Source organism: Manihot esculenta, chromosome 17 (genome assembly GCF_001659605.2).
Source record: "Manihot esculenta cultivar AM560-2 chromosome 17, M.esculenta_v8, whole genome shotgun sequence".
Taxonomy (NCBI): domain Eukaryota; kingdom Viridiplantae; phylum Streptophyta; class Magnoliopsida; order Malpighiales; family Euphorbiaceae; genus Manihot; species Manihot esculenta.
In genome coordinates this window covers 2,876,500-2,901,472 of record NC_035177.2, presented here as the reverse complement: position 1 = coordinate 2,901,472, position 24,973 = coordinate 2,876,500, and the positions used below count along the sequence as shown (strand labels likewise).

Genomic DNA, 24,973 nt, shown 5'->3' with positions numbered 1-24,973 from the left:
AAAATAATAGATAATTTAAGATAACAAAGCGATAATTATTTGGGAGATAATAGAAATTTAATTTTTACAGATTATTTTTTTCAAATATTAATTTAAAAAAAATAAAACTTATTTAATTAAAAAAAAAAGGAAGTAAAAGGGGTAAAGAAGTTTCAAAGAAGATGGACAGTGAAAGCGGGACAGCTAAGCAAAAACAGGAGGAGGAGAAGAAGAATGAATTATTTAAGGAAGATGAAAGCATGGTTGTGTTATGTGATGTCTTCCGACTTGAGAGATATCTTTGTCTCTCATTTCCCTTTTCTTTTCTCTTCCGAAAATTTTTTTTTTCTTTCCTTTCTTTTCTTTTCTTTTCTTTTCCGTCAATAGCTAGCTATCTCTATACTGATTATTCTCTTGGAAGTTGGAGCATTTTTGTTTTCTGTTTCTTACACACAGGAGATTTTCTCAGGTGTAGATTGAGAAAGAAAGGTAAAAATCGACATTACTTCATTTGTCTTAGCTGCTTATTCTTTGTTGTTGTTAATTTTTGTTCTTCTGTTTTCTTTTTTTTTTTTCTTCTCTGACAGATCTGTCGTTAGATTGGTATGATTTGTTAGCATTATCATTACTGCATCTGATCCATTTTCCTATTGCTTGGATTTTCTTTGGTTTTGCTCCTAGATCTGAACTTTTGCTGGCAAGTCTTTGCTTTCTTTCCTTTTTTGATTCCCTAATTATATACTCATAATTTTTCATCTTTTTTTTTTTAATTTTGGATTTTACCATCTGGATGTTTTGAAACATTTACAATTTTGCAGAATTTCCCTAGTTATTTCATGTTACTGTTGTGCATTTTTTGCTTGAATTACTGTACTTGGTTTGCAGGCATTGCCTTCTTCTGCTTTTTTTTTTCGTGGAATGATGATGCATGAGAACTGAATAAAAGTGGGTGACCATTGATTTATGGAACTTTTTTTCTTTGGTTTCAATGAAATAATTAAAATTATATGATTTATTGCTTTTTCTTCTGTTGCCTTTATGACTTTAGTGCTGGTGGAGAGAGAGAGATAGAGAGAATGAGACATAATGAGGACGGCAAGGTTTTGATGGAGTTGGGTCCCATTTCCATGTGAGAGAAAAGAAAAATTAAACGAAAATGGAACTATATGTTGTGGTTGCTTTCAGATCTTCTTGTTCACCGCTATTATCTTTCCAAGTCATTTTAATGTCCTACTTTGCCATTGAGTCTATCAATCACTTATTTTCTCTATTTTCCTCTTCTGGGATTTACTATACTTTATTTAGCTGTACCTCAGGAGTAATGGATAAGCTTTCTCATTCCTAAAAATCTGAAGTTTCTTGCATTCATCGTCTTTTGTAAGTTTCTGTGCTATCATTCTTTACTGGATCTGTTGTGATTTTTAATAGTTCAATTATAGTGTATTCAATTTCCTATATTTAATTGTGATGCTCCATTTCTAAGATAACTTAGGTATGGAGATTAGAAATATGACTATGTGGTCATATTAGGCTTTTGATGTTTTGATTTTTGGGTTTTCTTGTTGTATGATGATCTTCACTGTGTTCATAGACAGATAATCTCTTTTGTTGTTACTTAAATTTTGCATATTTTTGGCAGATAGTTGTTTATTCATAGAATCATGAAGCATAAAGATGGAAAACTGGGTCCTCAACCTGATAGAAGATCCCGGGTTGTTCCCATAACAATTATGTTTGCTGTACTCTGTGGGGTTTCCTTCTATCTTGGTGGAATTTTCTGTTCTGAGAGAAACAAAATTGAGGTCAAGGATGTCACAAAGGTAGTCTCATCTCCCAAGGAATCGGTGGTTTCTCCTCTTCAACTTAAAGCCACAGCTTTCCCCGAGTGCAGCAGTGACTATCAAGATTACACACCATGCACAGATCCAAGGGTATTACTTAGTTTTTTGTTAGGTAGTGCTATTTAGGATCTGTAACAGGGACATGGTGTTGATTCACAATATTGATTATGGCATGTATCATTGTGCAGAGGTGGAAGAAATATGGTTATCAGCGGCTTACTTTTATGGAACGTCATTGCCCTCCAGCATTTGAAAGAAAAGAATGTTTAGTTCCACCACCAGATGGGTACAAGCCACCAATCAAATGGCCAAATAGCAGGGATGAATGTTGGTACAGGTACGACGCTCCTGCATTTGTTCCTTTATATCAAAGGGACTTGTTAGCTTGACTTTTGCTGGTTCTGAGTTTCTGCTTTGCAGATTTTTCTTACTTTTACCTTGTGGACCTGGTTTCAGGAATGTGCCATATGATTGGATCAACAAGCAGAAATCTAATCAGAACTGGCTGAGGAAAGAGGGGGACAAATTCCATTTTCCTGGTGGAGGCACTATGTTTCCTAGAGGAGTCAGTGCCTATGTTGATCTGATGGAAGATCTCATCCCAGAGATGAAAGATGGAACTATTCGTACTGCCATTGATACTGGTTGTGGGGTGAGTTGTATTTTCACTTTTGCAATTGTTTCTGGTGTTGAATAAACAAATTGGCCTTCTTCTGTTTGAGTTTGTACATTGCATCAAGTATTATGATGCCCTGTGGCTTTGCTAATTCTTTTCTCTCTGTATTTATTGTCATTTTATTTATATCTAGGTTGCAAGCTGGGGTGGCGATTTATTAGATAGGGGGATCCTTACTCTTTCTCTTGCCCCAAGAGACAATCATGAGGCTCAAGTCCAATTTGCATTGGAGCGTGGGATTCCTGCAATCCTAGGAATCATTGCCACGCAACGTCTTCCTTTCCCTTCAAGCTCATTTGATATGGCTCATTGCTCAAGATGCCTTATTCCATGGACTGAATATGGTAATTGATTATTTCAGATTGCAAGATCAACACTTCAATACATATAGGACTGTTTGCAGTATGCTTGAATGTGAATGTTGATAAACTGATCCAGTCTGGCAGTTGGGATTGTGGCAACTACTAAACTTGCTGATTCTTAACCGTTATTTTTCAGTGGTAACTTGCAGATATTCTGATTCTCTGAATTTTCTTCCATTTGGAAAATAGGACCTGACTTTCAGAGGTTTCTTCATTCCTAGGAATTGAGAAATGCTTTTGAAAAATTTCAAATATCACCAGCATAATTTATTTTAATTTTGCTTTTGTAATAACTGCCTTGAAGGACTGTTGAGATCTATTTTCCGTGTTGCCTTTTAGAAATTAGTGCTGCGTGCTGTATTTTCACTGTACGGGTTATATACTAACCCTTAGGAAGTCAATTTTGTCAGTGATCAATCTGCTGATTCATGCTATTCTAAAATGGACATTTCTTTTTCTTTTTTGTTGGGTTCAGGTGGTATTTATCTCCTAGAAATTAACCGTATACTCCGTCCTGGTGGCTTCTGGGTCTTGTCTGGTCCACCAGTTAACTATGAAAATCGTTGGCGAGGATGGAACACTACAATAGAAGAGCAGAGATCAGATTATGAGAAGTTGCAAGAACTTCTAACTGCAATGTGCTTCAAACTGTACAACAAGAAGGATGACATTGCTGTGTGGCGAAAGTCTTCAGATAGTAGTTGCTATAGCAAGCTTGGTAAACCTGAAGCCTACCCGCCAAAATGTGATGACAGCCTTGAACCAGATTCTGCATGGTACACTCCGCTCCGTTCTTGTGTTCTTGCTCCCAGCCCAAAACTTAAGACATCAGTTCTTGAATCCATCCCAAAATGGCCAGAGAGGTTGCATGGTGCTCCTGAACGTATCTCAGATGTTCCTGGTAGTAGCACTAGCGCTTTCAAACATGATGACAGCAAGTGGAAGGTGCGAGCAAAACACTACAAGAAGTTACTGCCAGCAATTGGGACTGATAAAATAAGAAATGTGATGGACATGAATACAGTTTATGGAGGTTTTGCTGCATCATTGATTGATGATCCCTTGTGGGTCATGAATGTGGTCTCTTCTTATGCTGTCAATACACTTCCTGTGGTTTACGATCGAGGCCTTATTGGAACTTACCATGACTGGTAATCCTAAACGTGCTTACATGAATTTGAAGTTTTTGTTTCTGCATGAACAGCATAATTGCCATGAACTTTGAATGATGCATATCATTTAAACTGGATCTGCATGAATATTGTGTTTGATTTATCTCTTTGCTCTCTGGTAGGTGTGAAGCTTTCTCAACATACCCTCGAACATATGATCTCCTTCACCTGGATGGCCTTTTCACTAGTGAGAGTCACCGGTAAGATATGGTCCTAGTTTCAAGTCGCAATTGTTTGCTATTTTTCTTTAAATGGTATATTTTTCTTCTGCATGGAACATCAAGCATCTACTTATACTTCCCGATGAATTGGGAAAAATGTCTCTGGATCTTTACATTTTACCATACCAAGATCAGGTTGGCCCAGTTTGGTCAGCTTTTATTACGTTGGTCAAGCAGATATTTGCTAATATATTCTGGAATGTTTGGGGAAAAAAAAAAGCTTGAGGTTTTATTCTCAACTTATTAATCATGAATTCGGAATTCATCAGCAAGAAACAATGCTGCCATAATTGTTGATTCTCATTAATCCTATTGTATGAAATGAACGCATGATGCAGAGTATGCAAATGTAATTGTGGTTCTAATGATTTTGAGTAATTGTGCAGATGTGATATGAAGTACGTGCTCTTAGAGATGGATCGGATCCTTCGCCCCAATGGGTATGCAGTTATACGGGAATCCAGCTATTTCGTAGATGCCATTGCCACCATTGCGAAGGGCATGAGGTGGGGTTGCCGTAAAGAAGACACTGAATATGGTGTTGCGAAGGAGAAGATATTGATTTGCCAGAAAAAGCTCTGGTATTCCTCTAATCAGAGTTCATGAAGATAGAAATAGAAATCCCAATTGTTGTGGTGATCTCCTGAAAGGTGTGTAATTGAGAACAAAGGATTCCAGGGGATAGACATAGACATCATATATCAGTAAAGCTCAATACTTCACCTGCAAATTGATTAATCCACAAAAGCCAAGATCTTCAATTGGAGAATTAGCTACACAATAACTTAGTTTTGTTAATTTATAGTGGTCATAAAGATATTTATTCTTTGCAAGATATCCGCATATTCTTGTCTTTTTTGAGTTCTCTTGTTTTTGCTTTTGATCTTTATTCTTTTTATTTTGTTAGAAAGTTGATAAGGTAAGTGCATGTGCCAATTTTATCACACATTGTGATTTCTGTGTAATGAAAATTATCAAGTTTTTTCTCATTGAAACTCTCTCTCTCTCAAATGCTTCAATTGTGTTATTATTGTATGAAGTTGGAAACTAGAAAGAAGTATGGGTTTCAAAAGTTAAATTGTTTATCTTGTTTTTGAAAATTATTTAGTATTATTGATTTATATGCACTAAAATTTGAATTCAAACTTTTAAATTTATTTTTTAATTGAGTTTAAATTTATTAAAATTTGATTTGATTACGGTCTTATTTTTTTTAGCAATATAAATTTTTTATTATAATTTAAGTGTAAATTATAATACTTATGGACTACTAAAATAAATTTTATTTTAAATGTCGTATTAATTATAAAAAATTATTCATTCAAATTTCAATTGAAATTTTATTTAAATAATAAAAATATAATTAAAAAATATAAATTAAAAAGTATTATAAAAATTAAATAAAATAATTAAATTTAGTTATCATATTTCAATAATTCAAAAAAAATCTAATTAATTTTATAAATTATACACTTAAATCTTACAAACTCAAAAAAAAAAAGTTAACTTCAAAAATTAGTTATAACTTTAATTTTAATTTTTTAAAAATTAAAAAATTAAAATAAAAATTTAAAATAATTTGTATATATTATTTTAATTTTTTTAGAAATATGATTGATTTTAATTTTATAAAAATTAAAAAATAAAATAATTTTTGTACATTATTTTAACTCTTCTTTTCAAAAAATTGGACTAAATTTAGTTTAAAAAAGTTAAAATAGTTTCTGCATAATATTTTTATTTTTATTAGAAATGTGACTAATTTTAATTTTATAAAAATTAAAAAATTTATTGTATTTAAAAATAATTATAGAAAAATAAAATAATGTGTCTGCAAAATATATTAAGGTTTAAAAACATGTCTAATTTTAAATTTTTAAAAATTTAAAAAAATTAAATTAAATTGAAATATTACATTTTTAATAATAATAAAAAATCTAATTGATATTATAACTAAATAAACACAAAAAATAAAGAAAAAAGATAAAATTATTATTAAACTATATAATTGAATATAAAAAAATTATTTATTATATAAAAATTAAATTAAATATCCAAACCACTCTAATATAATTATTTAATGAAATCTTTTGATTAGAATTTCGTTAGCTTTAATGGATTGATACATGAACACGGCAATAAATTATTTTATATATTTAAATTTTAATTATAAATTAATAGTAATAATTTAAGAATCGTTAAATTTATTTCTATTATTATAATATAAAGTAATAATATTTTTTTTTACTATGCATAAAAATATATTATAATTATAATTTTAATATTATTAAAATAATATATTAAATAATAATTTAATAACAGTTTAAAATTATTATAAAAAATTTAATTTTTTATTATATATATAATAAAAATATAAAATAAATAATTTATTGAATAAATGTTAAAATTTAGTAGTGCATGCAACAGTTTTTAATGGTAACTCGTGTGCCCATTCTGCATGTAGTAACTAAAGGAATTAAACTATGGACATAAGTCTAATTAAGGCTTTATATTCTTTTTAAGAGTAAAATAAATTTAATTTAAATTTTTAGTCAATTAAATCTTTTTATATTTGTTGAGAGTTAAATGAATCATAGCATAATATAAATTATTTTTTTAATGAAAAAATATTATTTTTATAATTTAAAATATCAAAAATTTAATAGTTTAATTAACATAAAAATTTTAAAAATATATAGATATAATAAATAATTTTTAAAATTATAAAAATAAATTTTATCATTAAAAAAATAATAAATTTTTATAGAGTATTCAATTATCATCACTATAATGCACAATAATACATATATAATTAATTTTTTTAATAAAATTTATGTGTCCGTGGTAATACAAATTCTCTTAGTAGGCTTTTGAAAGTAACTCTTCAATTTTATTTTTCCTCTAAATATAAGTTATAACAATCCCTTGAAATAGTCCAACGGGATGTAATTGAAAAATTAGACTATAATCATTCAACCTATTCCTTAAATACTTCTACTTCTATAAATATAAATGACAGTTCATCAACAATTGTCATTTTAATTAATTTAGATGTGCCTAATTGATAATTTTCCACTCCTTCTTGTGTACTAGAAAAAAGTGGCTGCAAAAACAATTGTGATTGTCTAATAGTCACACTATAAGAAATCTTTAAACGCAGATATGCCATTTTTTTCATCACAATAAAACTCATTTTCACAATAATTACACTTATCCTTTTGAGATCTCGTATTATCAATAAATTTAGAGAAGTGGTCCTATAGCTGATCTTAACTTCATACTCTTCCTCTTTATTTTGGAAGTTGCATTGGCAATTTTAGTATTGCTCGAATTAACTAGAGGTTGTGATGTAAGATTTGATCCATCTGTAAATAAATAAATTATACATTTCAAACAACTATAATACTAAATGAAATTTAATGTAGGCATAGATTATGGTGTCAATTATTGAGAATGCTCGTATATTGGCTACTACACTGAGTTGAAATCTATTGTCCTATTTGAAAGACAAAATTGAAAGACATTAATAATCTCATTCTCAAAATTGAAAGCCAATTATACACCACATCTATAATTCTATTCTTAAAATTGAAAAACAATTACAAAAACTTGAAATACAATTAAACAAACATACAATACTCCTAATTGAAACACAATTTCAACGTCACACAACAACGTGGCACAACACACAAAGTCACAAACACAAACACAAAATTGGCACAGAGAGCACAGCGCAATTTCAAGTTTCAACAGCAACACAAAATTAAAATACAATTTCAAGTTCAACAGCAACATAAAATTGAAACACATTTCAAGTTCAACAGCACACAAAGTCACAAATACAAAATTGAAACACAGTTTCAACAGCACACAAACACAGCACAAAACACACAAACACAAAATTGAAACACAATTTCAACAGCACACAGTTTTCTGATTCTCTCAATAGTCAATACTCCTAAGAAACAAAAAATTTAGTTACCTTCTACAGTTGACCCAACAGCATACAACACAGCAAAATAGTGGATTTGTAGATCTTCAATAGCGAATTGACGACAGAGCTAGAGGGCTGAAGACGCGAGAGCCAACAAGGAAAGCAAAGCAATGAGGTCCTCTCGCCTCTTAGTCTCGGAGACTGATCGACGGAGTGGAAGCGCGACCTGAGATGGTGAGAGGCTGATTGAGAGGATAGAGGAGTCGCGTATATGAACAGCAACGAGCAGACGATGCATGGAGACTGGAGAGCGACGCCGACGGTGTGTGGAGAGACAGGCAAGCGACGATGCAAGCGATGCCGACAGCCCGACAGTGTGTGGAGACACTGCAGAGCAATGATGCATGGACGTGGAGTCACTGGAGAGCGGCAGAGGACTCGCGACGTAGACGGCCCGACGATGCGTGGAGAGGAGACTGGACTGGAGGAGAGTGGAGAGTGAGATGCGTGCGACTACATGGAGACAGACTAGAGGAAAGAGTCAAAGAAAGACGATGGATAGGACTCTTTTAGATTAGATTAGGGAACTGTTAAATGACACAGTATTAATTTTATTTGGTTCGGTTCCCACAAACCGAAATATTTGAGTACAAAAATGAATCGAACTAAAATCGTGAATTTTTAATTAATATAAAATCAAATCGAGTCGAATTTGAATTTTTGAAATTGAAGATTTTTAATAAATATAAAATTGAATTGAACTGAATTTTTGAAATTGATTAATTCATCAATTATTTTAATTTAAACAGAATATTATTTATCCTTACTCATAAGACGGCCTATATATCTATAAATAGATTATATTATTCTTATCATGTATCGGTTAATATATATATATATAAGTTTGATATTAAATACGATTTTTTCTCCCTTTTTCTCCGATCTTCACTGATTTTATCAAAATACAATTAAAATCTAAGTGTTTAAAATATAAAAACAATATAAAATATGCAAATTATCAATAATTCATATTAAATGCATATGATTACATTAAAAATTAATGATATATGTGATTGTCTTATGATCTATGTATTTAAATCAATATGTTTGATATTTTATATTTTTCTTCATATATTGATAAAAATTTGAGTTCATTGAGAAAAAAAAAATCCTTTTTCTTTATATAATTGGTTTCAATTAGAGTTAAAATTTAAGACTTCTTAGCTGTAGAACTAACTAAAGTATCAATCTGCTAAAATATATTGGTACAAAACATTCTAAATTGATACCACTTAAGAATTCACCTGATACTATATATGAAGCTATTAAAATTGATTCGTAACTTAAATACCTAACTTAATGAATTCGATTAATATTTAAATAGGGGTGAATATTCGGTCGATTTGATTTAAAATCGAACTAAATAAACTGAAAAATTAAATTTTTAGTATTTGTGAAAATTAAATCGAACCGATCTTGAGTAGAAACCCATTTTGATTCGATTTGATTCTGTTTGATTTAATCGGTTGGACTTTTTAATGACTTTTTTTTATTTTTTACACTATTCTAAAATTTAATTGAAGTATTTCAATCTTAATTATTGTCTAATCTCCCTATATTATAAAAAATAATATAGTATTGCTCACTGATCGATTCGGTTTGGTTTTATTAATTTTTTTTAATCAAAATTAAAATAAACAGAAATAATAAAAAATTAAACCGAACTTTTGAGTTAATTTGATCCGATCAATTTTTTCAATTTGAACCGAATAATAATCAACCCTGTACCTAAATCATCCATTCCAAACGCATGATATATAAAGAAAAATTCAAGCATCTCTTATTACAACTTCATTGGATAAGACCATCTTTAATTCAAATCAATTAAGTCAAATAAATCCTAAAAAGCATTTAATTTGAAATGCAATAAAATTTTAAGAAGATAACTAATTAATAAGGTAATAATCTCAATCCCTCGATATTGAGCTTGGTGAGATGAATCTCTTGAGGAAGGAGATGATAATTGATCCCAAGATTTTCAAAAATCTTCTTCATCTCGAGAAGTAACTCCGATATGCGAATAGACCGTTCGCTATAGTTTTGATGGTTGATGGTGTGCTTCACATACAAAGCCATTTTCAAAGAGTTTGCTTGCTCAATTTCTTTCACCACCACTGTGTGCTTTGGGTTCCAACAGCTTGGCTTGCTCTCAATGTACCTACATTCACAATCATGTTATCATTAAAGAAGGTTAGGCGTCAAAGGAGGCGTTTGTTTTACTCTATTAATTAATTTTCTAATTTGAGTAAAAATTATCTGCAATTGTGAATTGGAAAGATTAAATTATTAGCATATCATAATCAATTGACTCAATTAGTCGGTTTTGTTTTGAACTAAACTAAAATAATTCTTTTTTAAAAAATGAATCAACATAATTTAATTTAGTTTATTTGGATTTTTAATTTGGGCTGTTTTTATATTAAACACATATATATAATTAGGGACGAGGAGTATTCAGTTTAAATCGAAAAAATCGATCAAACTGTATTAATTTAAAATTTTAATTTATTTTTTATTTCTTTGAATTCGATTTAGTTTAAAAAATTCAGTTATTTCAGTTCGATTTAATTTTAGTTAAAAAAGATTAGTAAAATTGAACAGAACTTATTAATGACAATAGTGTATTATTTTTTATAATATATGAAGATTGCACCATAACTAATGTTGAAATAATCTAAATTTTACAATATTAAAAATAAAATAAAAAACTCATTAAAAAATTAACCGATCAAATCGAATCGAATCGAATCAAATTGGTTCGATTCAAATTTATTTCTATTTAAAATCGATTTGATTTTAAATCAAATCGATCAGATACTCATTTCAATATATAATATCATAAACAACACAATAAATTTTATAGTTACCAGCAATAAATTTTACTTTAATTCATATTAAATAGAGATTTATCAAGAAGCTAAAAATAAATAACCAAATAAAAAAAGAACATAATGCAAATTTTTAGATGAAAAAAAAAAGCAAATTTATCTTTATGAAACGAATATTGTATAATTAATTTAATTATTAACTCTCCTCTACTCTTAATCTTACATTTGCTTCATATTTTTGGAATTTCAAATTTAAATTGAATCGGTCAAATTTTATAATTTTGAATCAAATCACAATTACCTCTATTTGATATAATTTTAAAATAATAAACATTTATTTGGATGAATTTTTTAAAAATAATAGAAGGTTTTTTAAAATTTAAATGTATCGAATCTATATTTCGAAAAGAGGGAGTATTTTAAAGTTATTTTTTTATTTTTTTTAAATTTCCATTCAAAAATATCAATTTAGTGGATTGAGAAGCTTTTTAAAAAAAAATTTATAAAGACTTTTTCTTTATTCTAAATAGTAATCATGAAAAATTTACTTTGTAAAATCACATTTTATAAAATTTTGCTTTATATTATTTAATAGAGAGCATTTGATCGGTTCAATTTAAATTTAACTGAGTTGAAATAAATAAAAAATTAAATTGAATTTCTAAATTAATTCAATTTGACTTTTGTATAGAAAAAAGAAAAAAAAAGAGAGAGAGACTGAAATAATAGGAGTGGGAGTGTACTTACAATTGAATGGCCTTTTTAAGAGCAACAATAGTCTCCATAGGAGTGGAAAGATCAATAGCAAAATCAATGGCATCACCCATCTCTGGACTTCGGTAGAAATTGCTGATTGGTTTTGTGATCAAAACTGAATTTGGGTAATAGATTTTCTCCATGTCATACCTCAGAAACACTGTTGTTAAGATGTTCATCTCTTCCACAATCATCTGTTTTATGAATATATATATATATAAATCGATATAAAATTCAACCGTCTCACTCATATTTTATGATGAGATAAAATTTAAAGAAATGTGTAATAATAAATAGGAAGAAGTGAAAAGAGAGAAGACAAACCTGAACACCATCGATAACACAGCGATCTCCAATATCAAAAGGGTGCATGATGAAGACAAAAATGATAGATTCAAAGATAGTCTTGCACATATTTTGGAAGACAACTCCCAATATCACCAACTGAGTTGCCACAAATAAAACAATCTTCATTGTAGCCAACCCCATCACCAATAGAGTCACCACTATTATTATCACTGCCACTATTGAACTTGCTAGCTTGTGAAGTTGTTGTACAGCTGTCTTTGTATCATTCAGTGAATGTGCTAGTGATTTTCTCTCAAAATATGCTCTTACCTGTTTTCATATTTTCCCCCAAAATCATTAATTATTTTTTCATTAACAACAACACTAACAACATTTTTAAATTTGAATCAAAAATCACTCACCCAAAAATTAATTTAAGGACCGGTTTAAAACTATTTTAAATCAATACGAGATTCAACACACTATTCATATCTAAAATTGGAGCGTGATATATCTATAAAAGACCCAATATAAGTGGATTTTGACATCATGTTAAATTTGAATCATGTCTAATTCATCTCAAAAGTTAATTTAAGGAAAATAAATGCCTACAACCCTTACGAGGGTCACATTACCCTATCTTATATCGATATGAAATTCAACGCACTTTCCTCACGTTCAAAATTACACTGAAGTATTATACTGGAATGAGACAAATTTAAGAGTAATGTATTCTTTATAAGAGTTCTTGTTTTTCATTTAATTCACACTATGGCTATTATATGTTAAGTTTACATAGCCATGTTTATAGTTTTTGGTTTGATTTTTAATTTTTTACTTAATTTTAGTTGTTATATTTTCTATTTTAAAGAAAAAAAATTATCGAACATATTAGATCATATGTAGTCATGGTCCGATCCAATTCAAGCCTAAAATTAGATTGGTTGATTTAGAATCAAAATCAAACCGAAAACTTTAAACTGAAAATAAGCCTAATTCCAAGTAAAGTATATATTTAAAAAAAAATCAATAAGTTCTCGATCATTAAATTTTGATCAAACTAGTACTACTCTGAAATCAAATCAACATTAAATTAGAATCAAATCAAATCAAGATTAAAATCTAAAATCAAGGGGCTCACAATTTGATTCGGATTCTCTTGAAAAATTAAATTGAAATTGTTAAGTTTCAAACCGAACAACTATTATATGTACAACGGTTTTATTATAGCTAATGATTATGGTTAGGGGTGAGCAGTATTCGGTTCAAACCGAAAAACTGACCGAATCGAGTTAATTTGAAAATTCGGTTTGATTTTTTATTCATTTCGGTTCGGTTTAGTTTTTAATTTCAAAATTTTCAATTATTTCGGTTTAATTTGATTTTGATAAAAAAAATCGAAAAAATCAAACTGAATCGATTAGTGATAATAATATGTTATTTTCAATAATATAGAGAAATTAGATCGTATTAAGATTAAAATATTTTAATTAAATTTTAAAATGCTAAAAGTTAAATGTAAAAAATAAAAATTTATTAAAAATTGAAACCGATCAAATCGAATCGAATCAAACTGATTCAATTTGATTCAATTTATGATTAAAATTGATTTGATTCGATTTTCATAAATAGTAAAATTTGAGTTTTTATTTTTTCAGTTCGGTTCGATTTTAAACCGAATCGATCGAATACTCACCCTAATGATAGTGATCGGGCGGAATGAAGGTTTACCATAATTAATGAACAATATCTGACCATTGTATATGTATATAAAATATTTTTTTGTGATCATAACTATATGTGTGCGCACCAATGCGAGCTAGTTAAAAAGTATGGAGTAGCAGTGAGACATACCACCCAGTTCCTGAATGCTGATTTAGAAATTCTTCCAGTCTCAATGGCTCCTTCAAAGAGTGGAAAAATTGTGTGAATTTCAATCCTCTTTAAAAACCTCATAAGATCTTCCTCTTCAATATACCTTCAATCAATCACATGTACAATTCTTTCATGTTATGGGATGTTCAAGTTCATCGCATCCAAATTCCAAAAATTTCAATATATTTTCTTGATATAAAAATAATTTTTTATCATTATATTTTCATGAAAATTCAAATTAATTTATTTTTTAATTTTAGAAATGATTTTTAATATCCATTCATTTACATTATCGCTATTCATAATATCCCTTTTATGAAAAAGATTGCATAGAAAATGATAAATTTTAAAAAAAAAAATAGAAAATGAGAAACTTTGACTATCGCTATTATTGATAGCAATGTTGATGATAAAGAAATGGTGTCATTCATACATAATTCAGTTTAATATGCATTAATGAAATTATTTCAAATCAATTCTCTCCTAATTTTGAGACTTAATTTAAAATAATTTGTTCCAATTTATTTCATAAACCCAAATTTTGACTTAAATAAATCGATAAAATTAATTTTTGAAAAAAAAACATTTTAATTTAAAATAACCACAACGTAATAAAATAAATTTATACAATAATAATACTGTAAATTATATTAAAGTACCGTAGTAAATTATTGTATTATATACTTAAATTATGACTATAAATCAATTACAGCAGTTTAAAAACCGTTAAATATTTTACTATTTAATTCTTGTAGTTTGAAAAAATTTATTAATTAGTCTTTTAAGTTTGTAAAAAGTTAATTAATTAGACTCTTCATACCAAGAGCATTTTAGATTTTTTTATAATATTTAATGACTAAAATTAATAAAGAGATCAATAAGTAGACTTTTTAAAATGTCAGAAATATTTGAGTATATTTTTTAAAATTGATAGACCAATTAATGAGTTTTATCATATTTTAGAGATTAAATAGTAAATTTTTAAAAGAAACACCAAAATAGAAATAGAGTAATTAATTTTTTTATCATATTTAAAGTGTAGAAAATGGATAAATCTAGAGTTGAAATCTATCCATCTATTTGCTATGCAATCATTCAACTTTATAATGAGAAAAGAAGAGAGGGCCACCTCCATTTAGCCTATCAATTATCACCTCAGTCATTTAAGTCTCTATTGAATAAAGAAAACCTGTTATATTGGTAACATGTAATGTCTAAGTGAAAGTGGAAGACATTGAGAAATTGGTGGTCCTTAAATTCATAGTAGTTGAAGGTGAGAGTACCCACTTGGAAGAAATAAGTGGGAAACTGTTTATGCACGTGGGAAACTGTTTATGCACCATTAACAATAGAAAGCAAAAAAAAAAATTGCCATGCACTTCTACACCAACTACCAAATTCTAAGTGGTGGCTTTTGGACCATGAGAGCACAAACTACTTGATGGAGACATTTCATAAACAAAACATTTTATTCATTTGAAATTTAGGGTTTTTTTCATTTAAATGTATTATTTTTGGAAAGTGACTTTTCAAAAATAACTTAACTAGATTTTAAAATTTTTTTTATTAAATTAAAATTAAATATTATTTATATCAAAACGATTTATTAAAAATATAAATTACTTACTGTGAATATTTATTTTATTTATAAAATTGGAGATTGCAAGTTATTATTATTATTAATAAAGGTATTATAGTATTACTATAGCAATGAAATGAACTAAACTTGAAGCTTACTTGGCCCCTGGTTTTGCCACGTTTTTGAAGATCCGTTTGGCAGCATTCCTAGCCTCCCACTCGCTAGTGATCTCCGACTCCGCTTCGCGAAAATCATCAACAGTTTTGGAAATTGTCGACAACCCTGACGATCTGACGTAGTTCACCAATCTTTTCACACTCCATACAGAAGCTGTCCTCTCCATGCTAAGACGCCTCAGCTTCTCCACATCAATTTTTCTTGATGAGCTAAACTTCTTGGATTTCAACTCATTTCTTCCCTCCTTCCACTTCCCTTTCGTTTTCCAACTTACTGGCAGCGATTTTGATGCAGATAAATTATGGGTTTTGTTCTCTTCCACCACCACTTCATCCATTGGAGGACCAGAAAGTGTATCAAGAACGTAATGGTGGAAAACGCTTTCTTTCATTCGATCAAAGTACGTAGCTACATGGAAAGAAGAAGCTAGCATTTTCACCAACACAATCTTCACAAGCCAGATAGTTGCATCTAGTAGTATTGCTATAAGTGCTTGGAAAACTTTCCTGAGAAACTTGTTTTTCTTGTGGATTTTCTCATTGAACATGAAAGTCCATGCAAGAAGAACAAGTCCCAACCAAACACAGTTTTGAATGCTCTTTCTTAATCCATAAACGAAGTATAATACTTTCTCTCTAAGCATGAAGTTTCTCTCAATCAAGAACACTGCAAATCCCATCACCCAACCAGAAACTAAACGTCCACAGAAGGTTACCATTACCATTAAACACCATTTCCAGATTTCAAGACCCCATTTACGCATGTTCTTGACAGATTCTATCGTAAGAGAACAGATCAAGCAAGTTAATATCATAAAAAACATTACCCATTCAATCACAAGTCTCCAAGGGACCTTTCTCTTCTTCATTCTGCGCTTTTGATCAGGCCTCATCTCTCCATCGTCTTCCTTCCACTCATCATCATCTTCATCATCATCATCATCATCACTCTCTTCCTCGTTCTGCTCCGTGTTTGAAGAATAGTAGCCTTTCTCGAACAAGGGTTCCATTTCGTTGGGTGTTTTCTGTGAAGTGTAATTTGGATAGTTATACTCGATGAATCGAGCTTTGGGTTTGGAGAAGCTGAGACGACGAAGGTTTCTGGTTGTGTTTTGGGGTTTTTCTTCTCTTTTGATGTGATCTTTAAGCTCAGTTTCCATTGATGGAGTTTTAGAGTTTCCTTGATCCATTATTAAAACCACATCAGACTTTGCCGCTTCCATACCTCTCTCTTTTTTGTTTTCTGAATCTAAGTGACAACATTAAGCTTATATATATGTACACTTTATTTTACTACTAAAAATAAATGTATACTTTTTATTTACATATATATGTATTTTATTATTAAAATATATAAATAAATATAAAAAATGATAAGAAAATAATAGAAATTGTTTAATAAATTTATGCTTCTAGAACATGTATTATTGATTGAACTTAACTTTGATATGGAAACAAGTTTAATATTCAACAAATTCCCTCCTTAAACTTGTTTCACTTGGTGCCATAACTTCGAGCTTCTTCTGCAAATATTTGAAAATTCCAACCTTGAGTGGCTTTGTACCCTTTCGCCAGGAGTCTGGCTTTCTCCTTTTGCATCTCGTTTAGTCTTGAATACCCGCTAGACTCTAATTGCTTGGTGTCCATTAGGAAGTGTATGAAGTTCCCAAGTATCATTTTTAGAAATGGCATTCATCTCATCCTTCATAGCAATTCTCCATTTCTCTTCTTGAACAGTTTCTTCAAAAGTTAATGGATTACTTCCTGTAAAAAGGCATAACATGTTAAAATCATCAAGATCTAGCCTTTGTATAATATTGTATATTTCCTGGATGCTCCTTGTCTTTCTAGGAGTTGAACTAGATGATTTATCTGAGAGTGATTGAGGAGGTGGTGATGCTGCCATATTTTGCTCTCCATATTCACTTTTCTCCTCTTCTTCATCTTCTAGAATAAGTTGTTGTTGTTGTCCTTCATCAGCCCAGTGCCATATTTTCTCTTCATCAAATCTAACATCCCTTGACATGACTACTTTCTTTATCATAGGATTGTACAGCTTGTAGCTAGAAAAATTCTCTCCATTTATCATAGGATTGTACAGCTTTTAGCTAGAAGAATTCTCTCCATATCCCAGCATAATGCATTTCTGACTTTTATCTTTAAGTTTACTTCTCTTCTCTTCAGGAATTTTGGAATGAGCAACGCTGCCAAATATCCTCAAATGATCAACTCTTGACTTATGTTAGCTCCATACTTCATTCAGTGTAATATTCCCAAGACGTTTTGTAGGAAACTTGTTTAATAATCTTTTCTTTTAACATACATCTCACCATGTTAAAAGAGTCCTATTTTTTTCTGTCAGATACACCATTTAGTTGTGAGGTTTGTGGCATAGTAAATTGGTGAACAACCCCATTATCTTTACAAAAAAACATCAAATACATCTGAGGTATACTCTCCACCTTTATTCAGGGGCGGAGGGAGGGTACGGCAAGGGGCACGTGCCGTACCGGCGACCGGAAAATGCTTTAAAGGGGGATGAAGGTGCAGCAGCGGCGCAGCCGGTGGTGCCGCAGCAGTGCAGTTGCAGTGCCCTACCAAAGGGAAGCTCCTGACTCCGCCACCTTTATCTATTCTAAGATTTTTTATATGACACTCACTTTATTTCTCAACTAAAATTTTGAATTTCTTAATCGAATCAAGACTTCTCTTTTTTCTTTCAAGAATAAATCCAGGTTTTTCCACTAAAATCATCAATAAATATCAAGAAATACCTATTGCCTCCTTTTGATACAAGATTAATAGGGCCACAAACATCATAATGGTGCTCAGTTGCTCTTATTGATTTTCCTTTATGAAATGGCTTCCTTTCTTGCTTTTCCATGGCACAAATCTCACATAATCTGTTGGGAGATTCAATTTCGGGCAAGCCTATCACCATGTCATTCTTTGCTAACAACTTCAATGCTTCGAAGTTCAAATGCCCATATCAAAGATGTCATAAATTAGAATCATATTCAGTAATTGCTTTGAAGCAATTAGATTTGTAGATGCACAAGTTTAAAGGAAACATCCTGTTCTTGGTCATTTTCAGACGAGCAATCAACAAATTATTGTTATCACGAACATAGAGAAACATGTCCTTCATCTATATGATCAATTGCCACTACTGCATGATCAAATTTTGAATTCAAAGATTTCAAAATTTTCTCTATCACCCTAACATCTAGGGGTGAGCATTCGGTCGGTTCGATTCAAATCGAACCAAATCGAATAAATCGAAAATCGAAATTTTAGTGTTTATAAAAACCGAATCGATAATTCATAAAATGTGCAAGGTAAGGGCAAATCACTCTGAAAGCTAGAAAGAGTTTTATTTGAACAAATAATATATGCATGTATGACCTCTCTCTTGAGTAAAATAAATTTTCATGCATATATTTTTCAATGCAATGATTCAAAATAGGTGTCTAGAGTAAGAGTTTAAGTGGAAATAAAGATCAAGTAGCAAATAAAGCTTATTTGATTATGTTTGTTTGCTTGAGGACAAGCAAAAGGTTAGGTGTGGGGTATTTATTCTACAACATAACAAATATAGTATGATGCGATTTTAATATTATTAAACAATTCAAATATTTATATTATATATGTCCAGAATATCATAAATTTGTATTTTAATTAACTTTTACTATTTTATGATAATTCAATTACGTTTTAAATAAATAATAATTATTTACTATTAATTTTATCATTTAATATTATAAAATATATCTATAATATATTTCTTATAAAAAAATCAATTCCTGCCATCCATTAATTTAAAATTTAATATTATATAATATATTTCTCAATTATAATGTAAAAAATTTGTATAATTTTATTTCTAAATATAATATATCATAAAATCTTAATTTCCAATATAAAATACTAATTTTTATATTTTTGTATACAATTTTTTTATTTAATTCATTATTTTTTTAAAAAATAATTAATTTATAATAAAATTTCAATAAATGAAATTTAAATGTAAAAAAATCTTGTGTAATAAAATTTAATCAAGAATATCTTCAATCAATTTAAATTTAAATAGACTAATAATATAATTAAATAATTACATTAAAATTTTTTAAATAATAACGGACTATAATTATTTTTTAAAAAAATTATAATTTAATTTATAATAAAATTTAAATACAAATAATTTAAATATTAAGTGAATTTTTTCTTGATAAAATTTAATCAATTATAATTTAAATATTAAGAGATTTCGTCAATTAATTTGAATTTAAATAAAATATTAATATAATTAAATTAAAAAATTTTAAATAATAATAAATTTATAATTAACAAAATATAGTGAGGGTAGTTTAGGAAGTCTTGTGCAAAATATATTGCTTGTGCAAAATATAAGTGTTATTCCAATAAATTTATACAATAAGTGTTTTATATAAACTTTCCTATCTATTTTAAATTCATAATACTTGCTTTCATAAACTTATAAAAAATTATCAAGTCTTAAAACACTTATTTATTGGAACAGTCTTATCTATTTTAAATTTATATTTTTTTCAAAATTTAAATATTTGAATTTTATATAAACTTATCAAAATTATAAATTCATAATACTTGCTTTCATAAACCAAAATTCACAATACTTATATTTATTATATATTTTTTATTATAATTTTTTAATCATTATAAGTTCTATAGTTTAATATTTTATATTATTTTTATTTATTTTATAATTTATTATATGTATGAACAAATTATTTAATTTTTTATAATTTATCTTTATTTTAAAAAGATGTAGAATTTAATACACATTACTATATTGAAACGTCCAAAAATTTATTTAAATATCTGTTATCACCTTAAATAGGGCTGTGTAATCGGTAAATTTGATTTTGAACCGAATTGAAAAATCAAAAATCGAATTATAAAAATATTAAAAATTAAAAAAATTGATTATAAAAATATAATCGAATCAAATCGAACTGATAAAAATCAGTTTAGTTTGATTCAGTTACTTCAAATCGAAATCTATAATTTTTTTAAATTTTCTGCTTTTAATTTCAGTAAAATAATTCAAAAGTACTTATAAAATCCGTATTCCATATAATAAAAATACGTATAAAATTAATTATTTGATTTATCCGTTATTTAACACTTTTTAAATTGAATCAAATAAAAAATTAAATAAATTAAAAAATACTAATTCAACCGAATTGAATATTTCAATTAACCGATTTAGTAAATTAAAATTAATAAATTTGATTTAATTTTTCGATTGTTAAATTTAGATTAGAATCGAAATATAGAGTAATATGATTTGATTATTTGATGCCAACAAATGTACGGTGGCTAGGCTGCCATGGAAAGTGCATATGCACCGATGGGATCTGTACCTCAAGGGTCCCCTAACCGGCATGTGCTTTGCTCAGCCATTGACCCTTGAAGGCGCATCTGCCACTTGAGCTCTGCTGATTGACTCTTTTCATTTGCATTGAGTTGGTGCTTTTCTTTAGGTAAACTGTAATTTAATCTCTCTGATTTAGTGAAGTGCAACATTTTGTCTCTCTGTTTTAAAAAATTTTTAATTTAATTTAGTCGCTGTGATTTTTAAAAATTATGACATTAGTCCCTCCCATTAGATTTTCAGTTAAATCACCGTTAATTTTAGTTAAAAAGTCTAAAATACCCATTCTCTCTCCTTCCTCTTCCTCTTCCTCTTCCTCTTCTTCTTCTTCTCTTTTGCGGTCTCCTTCTTCTTCTCTTTATCTCCTTCTTCTTCCTCTTCTTCTTCTTCTTCTCCTTCCCGATCTCCTATACATTCAACCAATACAACCTATACATTCTTTTAACTCCTTAATTTTACAAAGCACAAAATTCATCAATTCTGGGCTCTCCCATCACCTTCAGTAATAGCATCCTTAAAAGAAAGACCACTTGGGATCATTGGCAGGACATGTTCCTGATGTGGGACAATCACATCAAGCAAATAAGGTCCTGGAGTCTCCAACATTTTCTTCATAGCCTCTCTAAGCTCACTTCTCTTTGTCACTCTCGCAGCTGGAATATCGCATGCCTCAGCAAACTTCAACATGTCTGGGAAAATCTCTTCTTCTTTTGATGGGTTCCCTAAATATGTATGTGCTCTGTTGGAATGATAGAATCTGTCCTCCCATTGAACGACCATACCCAGATGTTGATTGTTCAGTAACAAGATCTTCACAGGCAGGTTCTCTGTTCTTATCGTCGCCAATTCTTGGACATTCATGATGAAGCTTCCATCGCCGTCGATGTCTACCATTAGAGCATTTGGTCTTGCAATTGCAGCCCCCATAGCAGCAGGCAAGCCAAAACCCATAGCTCCTAGACCACCAGATGTTAGCCACTGACGAGGCTTTTTGTACTTGTAAAATTGTGCAGACCACATTTGGTGTTGCCCAACACCTGTGCTTATAACAGCATTACAATCAGTTAATTCGTCCAGAACTTGAATTGCATATTGTGGAGGAATTGCTTCTCCTAAATTTTTATAGCTTAATGGGTATTTTGCTTTCTGTTCATTGATTTCGTCTCTCCAAGCAGAGAAATCGAGCAGGGACTTAGCTCCCTTCTTCTCCAGCAACCTGTTCAAACCTTTCAGAGCAATCTTCAGATCAGCACAGAGTGCAACGTGTGGCTGCTTGTTCTTCCCCAGTTCAGCTGGATCAATGTCAATGTGAACTATACTTGCTCTATTGGCAAAAGCCTCGACTTTACCCGTCACACGATCATCAAATCTAACTCCAAAAGCCAGCAGCAAATCTGATTGATCTATTGCATAATTTGCATACATAGTCCCATGCATTCCCAGCATGTGAAGTGACAGCTCGTCGCCTAAAGGGAAACTTCCAAGGCCCATTAGAGTACTCGCCACTGGTATCTTGGTAAGCTCAACAAATCGCCTTAGGTCCTCACTACAGTTCAGAGACCCACCACCAACATACAGTACCGGTTTCTTGGATTGAAAGATCAGCCTCACAATCTGCTCCAATTTCCCAATTTCAGGGCTTTTTGGCAGCCTTGATACGTACCCAGGTAGCCTCATGGGCACGTCCCAGTTTGGAATGATAAGCTGTTGCTGGATATCCTTTGGTACATCTACAAGCACCGGTCCAGGCCTGCCGGAAGAAGCAAGATATAAGGCTTCTTTGACAATACAAGGAATGTCCTCAGCATCAACAACCATAAAATTGTGCTTAGTTATGAATCTTGTTACTTCAATTATCGGTGTTTCTTGAAATGCATCAGTGCCTATCATGCGACGAGGAACTTGTCCGGTGATGGCAACAATGGGTACACTATCCAGCAGTGCATCAGCAAGTCCACTAACGAAGTTGGTGGCACTAGGGCCAGAGGTGGCAATGCAAACGCCAACGCGACCAGAAGCTTTGGCGTAGCCCTCAGCAGCAAAGATTCCACCTTGTTCATGTCTTGGAAGAATATTACGGATTACACTGGAGCGGGTGAGGGCTTGATGAATCTCCATGGAAGCCCCTCCTGAGTATCCAAATACGTGAGTGACTCCCTCATGCTCCAAGGCTTCAATAAGGACATCAAAGAGAAGAAGAAGAAGGAGGAGGAGATCAGAAAAGAGGAGGAGAAGGAGAAGGAGAAGGAGAAGGAGAAGGAGAAGAAGAATAAGAATAAGAAGAAGAAGGAGGAGAGAGAATGGATGTTTTAGTCTTTTTAATTAAAATTAACGGTGATTTAACTGAAAATCTAACGGGATGATTAATGTCATAGTTTTTAAAAATTAAAGTGACTAAATTGAAGATTTTTTAAAACAGAGGAATAAAAAGTTACATTTCACTAAATTAAAGGGATTAAATTATAATTTACCCTTTTCTTTATTTTGGCTTGGTGACTGGATTGCTTGCAATCTTTGGATGCATGCTATCATCTTCCAATTAAGTGATGAAGTTCAGAGTTTTCCTCGTAATCAGTGGATGAGGGGATCGTTCCATGTACCGACATTCTTCCCCCTTCAATAATCAGTCCTAGGGTTTGTTCTTGGGCCCATAGGCTTCCTTTGGGTGGGCTACTTTTTGGGCCTCTTCTTTATTTTTTTTTCTGAAAATAAATTTAATTAATTTTTTGTATTTTTATTTAAGAGTAAAATAATTTTAATTTATTTTTTTATCAATTAAATCACTATATTTTTATTAATAATTAAATAAATTCTGATTTAATATAATATTTTAGATAATTATTTTTAATTTTAAATCACGTATCGAAATTATATTAAACGGTTGTATATATTTAAGTGTACAGACAAATTTTTCATATATGTATAAATTTTTTATTTTGAATGGAGCCTAAAAATTAGAGCTTATGCTAGTTCTCTAGTTCTGTTAAGACTACCTATGTGGTGTTCTTCAGGTTGGAATAGATTTGAATTTTTTTTTTTTTTTTCTTCATGACTTGGGCGTTTTTGTTAGATGTGGATAGAATAGCTAGGATGCTTTTTTGGACCATGGGCCTATGTTGTGGTTTCTTAAGCCTCGGGCCTTCATTGATCAATGAATTTAAAAAAGTTAAAAGGACGGTTTATAAGTCCCAAACGCCTTCCCTTTGCAAGCAAGTTTTATCAAATTGGCTTATTTTTTTAAGTGATTCACATCATTGATGTGATATAATAATTCCCTAAAATAAATTATAAACTGTAAAATAAAATCATATAATAAGATCCCATTCGTTAAAAAAAATACTCAAATACCGAAATATTTAATTTTTCGTAAAAATTCACACTCTCCTAATAAATCGAGTTTCACATAAAGTTAATATTAACACTCTCCTAATAAATCGAGTTTCACATAAAATTAATATTAATAGGAAACAATTCAGCAGATACTCATTACACCTACAATTACGGAATTCCTGATCAATTAGTCAGTAAAATCTCATGTCAATTAGCCAGTGATCCCATTAAATTTATATGAATACAATAATTAATTTTGTCTAATAATCGCACAGATTAGAGTACATAGTTATCATATAATTATTCTTGAGTTTACTGATTTAAGTGTCGAGAATTCAAAGGTGTCAATCATCTTTTTTCAGAATTGACCAATCATAGTACAGATTTATTTACGCCACATTAATCATGATAAGCTAATTGTAACACTCATATTTTAAGCTTATGTTTGATAAAGAAAATAAATGAGGAAGACAAATTAGG

General features: G+C 30.0%; 3 protein-coding genes across 6 annotated transcripts; 1 reads left to right on the top strand and 2 right to left on the bottom strand.

Annotated features, from left to right (window-relative positions):
• The first annotated feature begins 243 nt into the window (after positions 1-243).
• On the top strand, positions 244-5,240 carry LOC110605215 (probable methyltransferase PMT21). Of its 4 annotated transcripts, XM_043952680.1 has the most exons (9): positions 249-468; positions 567-676; positions 1,619-1,910; positions 2,009-2,157; positions 2,277-2,472; positions 2,630-2,840; positions 3,334-4,009; positions 4,153-4,230; positions 4,638-5,240. In XM_043952680.1, exons 3-9 carry the CDS (start codon positions 1,641-1,643, stop codon positions 4,855-4,857), a joined length of 1,800 nt encoding a protein of 599 aa, XP_043808615.1. In that variant the 5' UTR covers positions 249-468; positions 567-676; positions 1,619-1,640; the 3' UTR covers positions 4,858-5,240. The 4 variants fall into 4 exon arrangements, with proteins under 4 accessions (XP_043808616.1, XP_043808615.1, XP_021599305.1 ...); XM_021743613.2 differs by lacking the exon at positions 567-676; XM_021743614.2 differs by lacking the exons at positions 249-468; positions 567-676 and adding an exon at positions 1,028-1,356.
• Positions 5,241-9,978: 4,738 nt separating this feature from the next.
• On the bottom strand, positions 9,979-17,008 carry LOC110604752 (mechanosensitive ion channel protein 10). Its single transcript, XM_021743043.2, has 5 exons — positions 15,730-17,008; positions 13,972-14,095; positions 12,154-12,447; positions 11,821-12,023; positions 9,979-10,403 (listed from the first exon to the last, which is right to left on the bottom strand). The coding sequence occupies exons 1-5, from the start codon at positions 16,968-16,970 to the stop codon at positions 10,136-10,138; spliced, it is 2,130 nt and encodes a 709-aa protein (XP_021598735.1). The 5' UTR covers positions 16,971-17,008; the 3' UTR covers positions 9,979-10,135.
• Positions 17,009-21,607: 4,599 nt separating this feature from the next.
• Positions 21,608-23,465, bottom strand: LOC110604799 (acetolactate synthase 1, chloroplastic-like; the record flags this gene model as incomplete). The annotated part of the gene is given in 2 exon segments (XM_021743106.2): positions 21,608-23,353; positions 23,355-23,465. Coding segments are annotated over 2 exon segments (1,827 nt in total), but the record flags the coding sequence as incomplete, so codon positions are not given.
• Positions 23,466-24,973: the final 1,508 nt, after the last annotated feature.

Excerpts from the sequence above, each read along its gene's own strand:
- LOC110605215 (XM_021743613.2), top strand. The coding sequence starts at position 1,641 with ATGAAGCATAAAGATGGAAAACTGGGTCCTCAACCTGATAGAAGATCC. Across the intron at positions 2,473-2,629 it reads CCATTGATACTGGTTGTGGG|GTTGCAAGCTGGGGTGGCGA; the intron begins GTGAGTTGTATT and ends ATTTATATCTAG. Across the intron at positions 4,231-4,637 it reads TTCACTAGTGAGAGTCACCG|ATGTGATATGAAGTACGTGC; the intron begins GTAAGATATGGT and ends GTAATTGTGCAG.
- LOC110604752 (XM_021743043.2), bottom strand. The coding sequence starts at position 16,970 with ATGGAAGCGGCAAAGTCTGATGTGGTTTTAATAATGGATCAAGGAAAC. Across the intron at positions 14,096-15,729 it reads GTGGCAAAACCAGGGGCCAA|GTATATTGAAGAGGAAGATC; the intron begins GTAAGCTTCAAG and ends GATTGATTGAAG. Across the intron at positions 10,404-11,820 it reads CTTAAAAAGGCCATTCAATT|GTACATTGAGAGCAAGCCAA; the intron begins GTAAGTACACTC and ends TTGTGAATGTAG.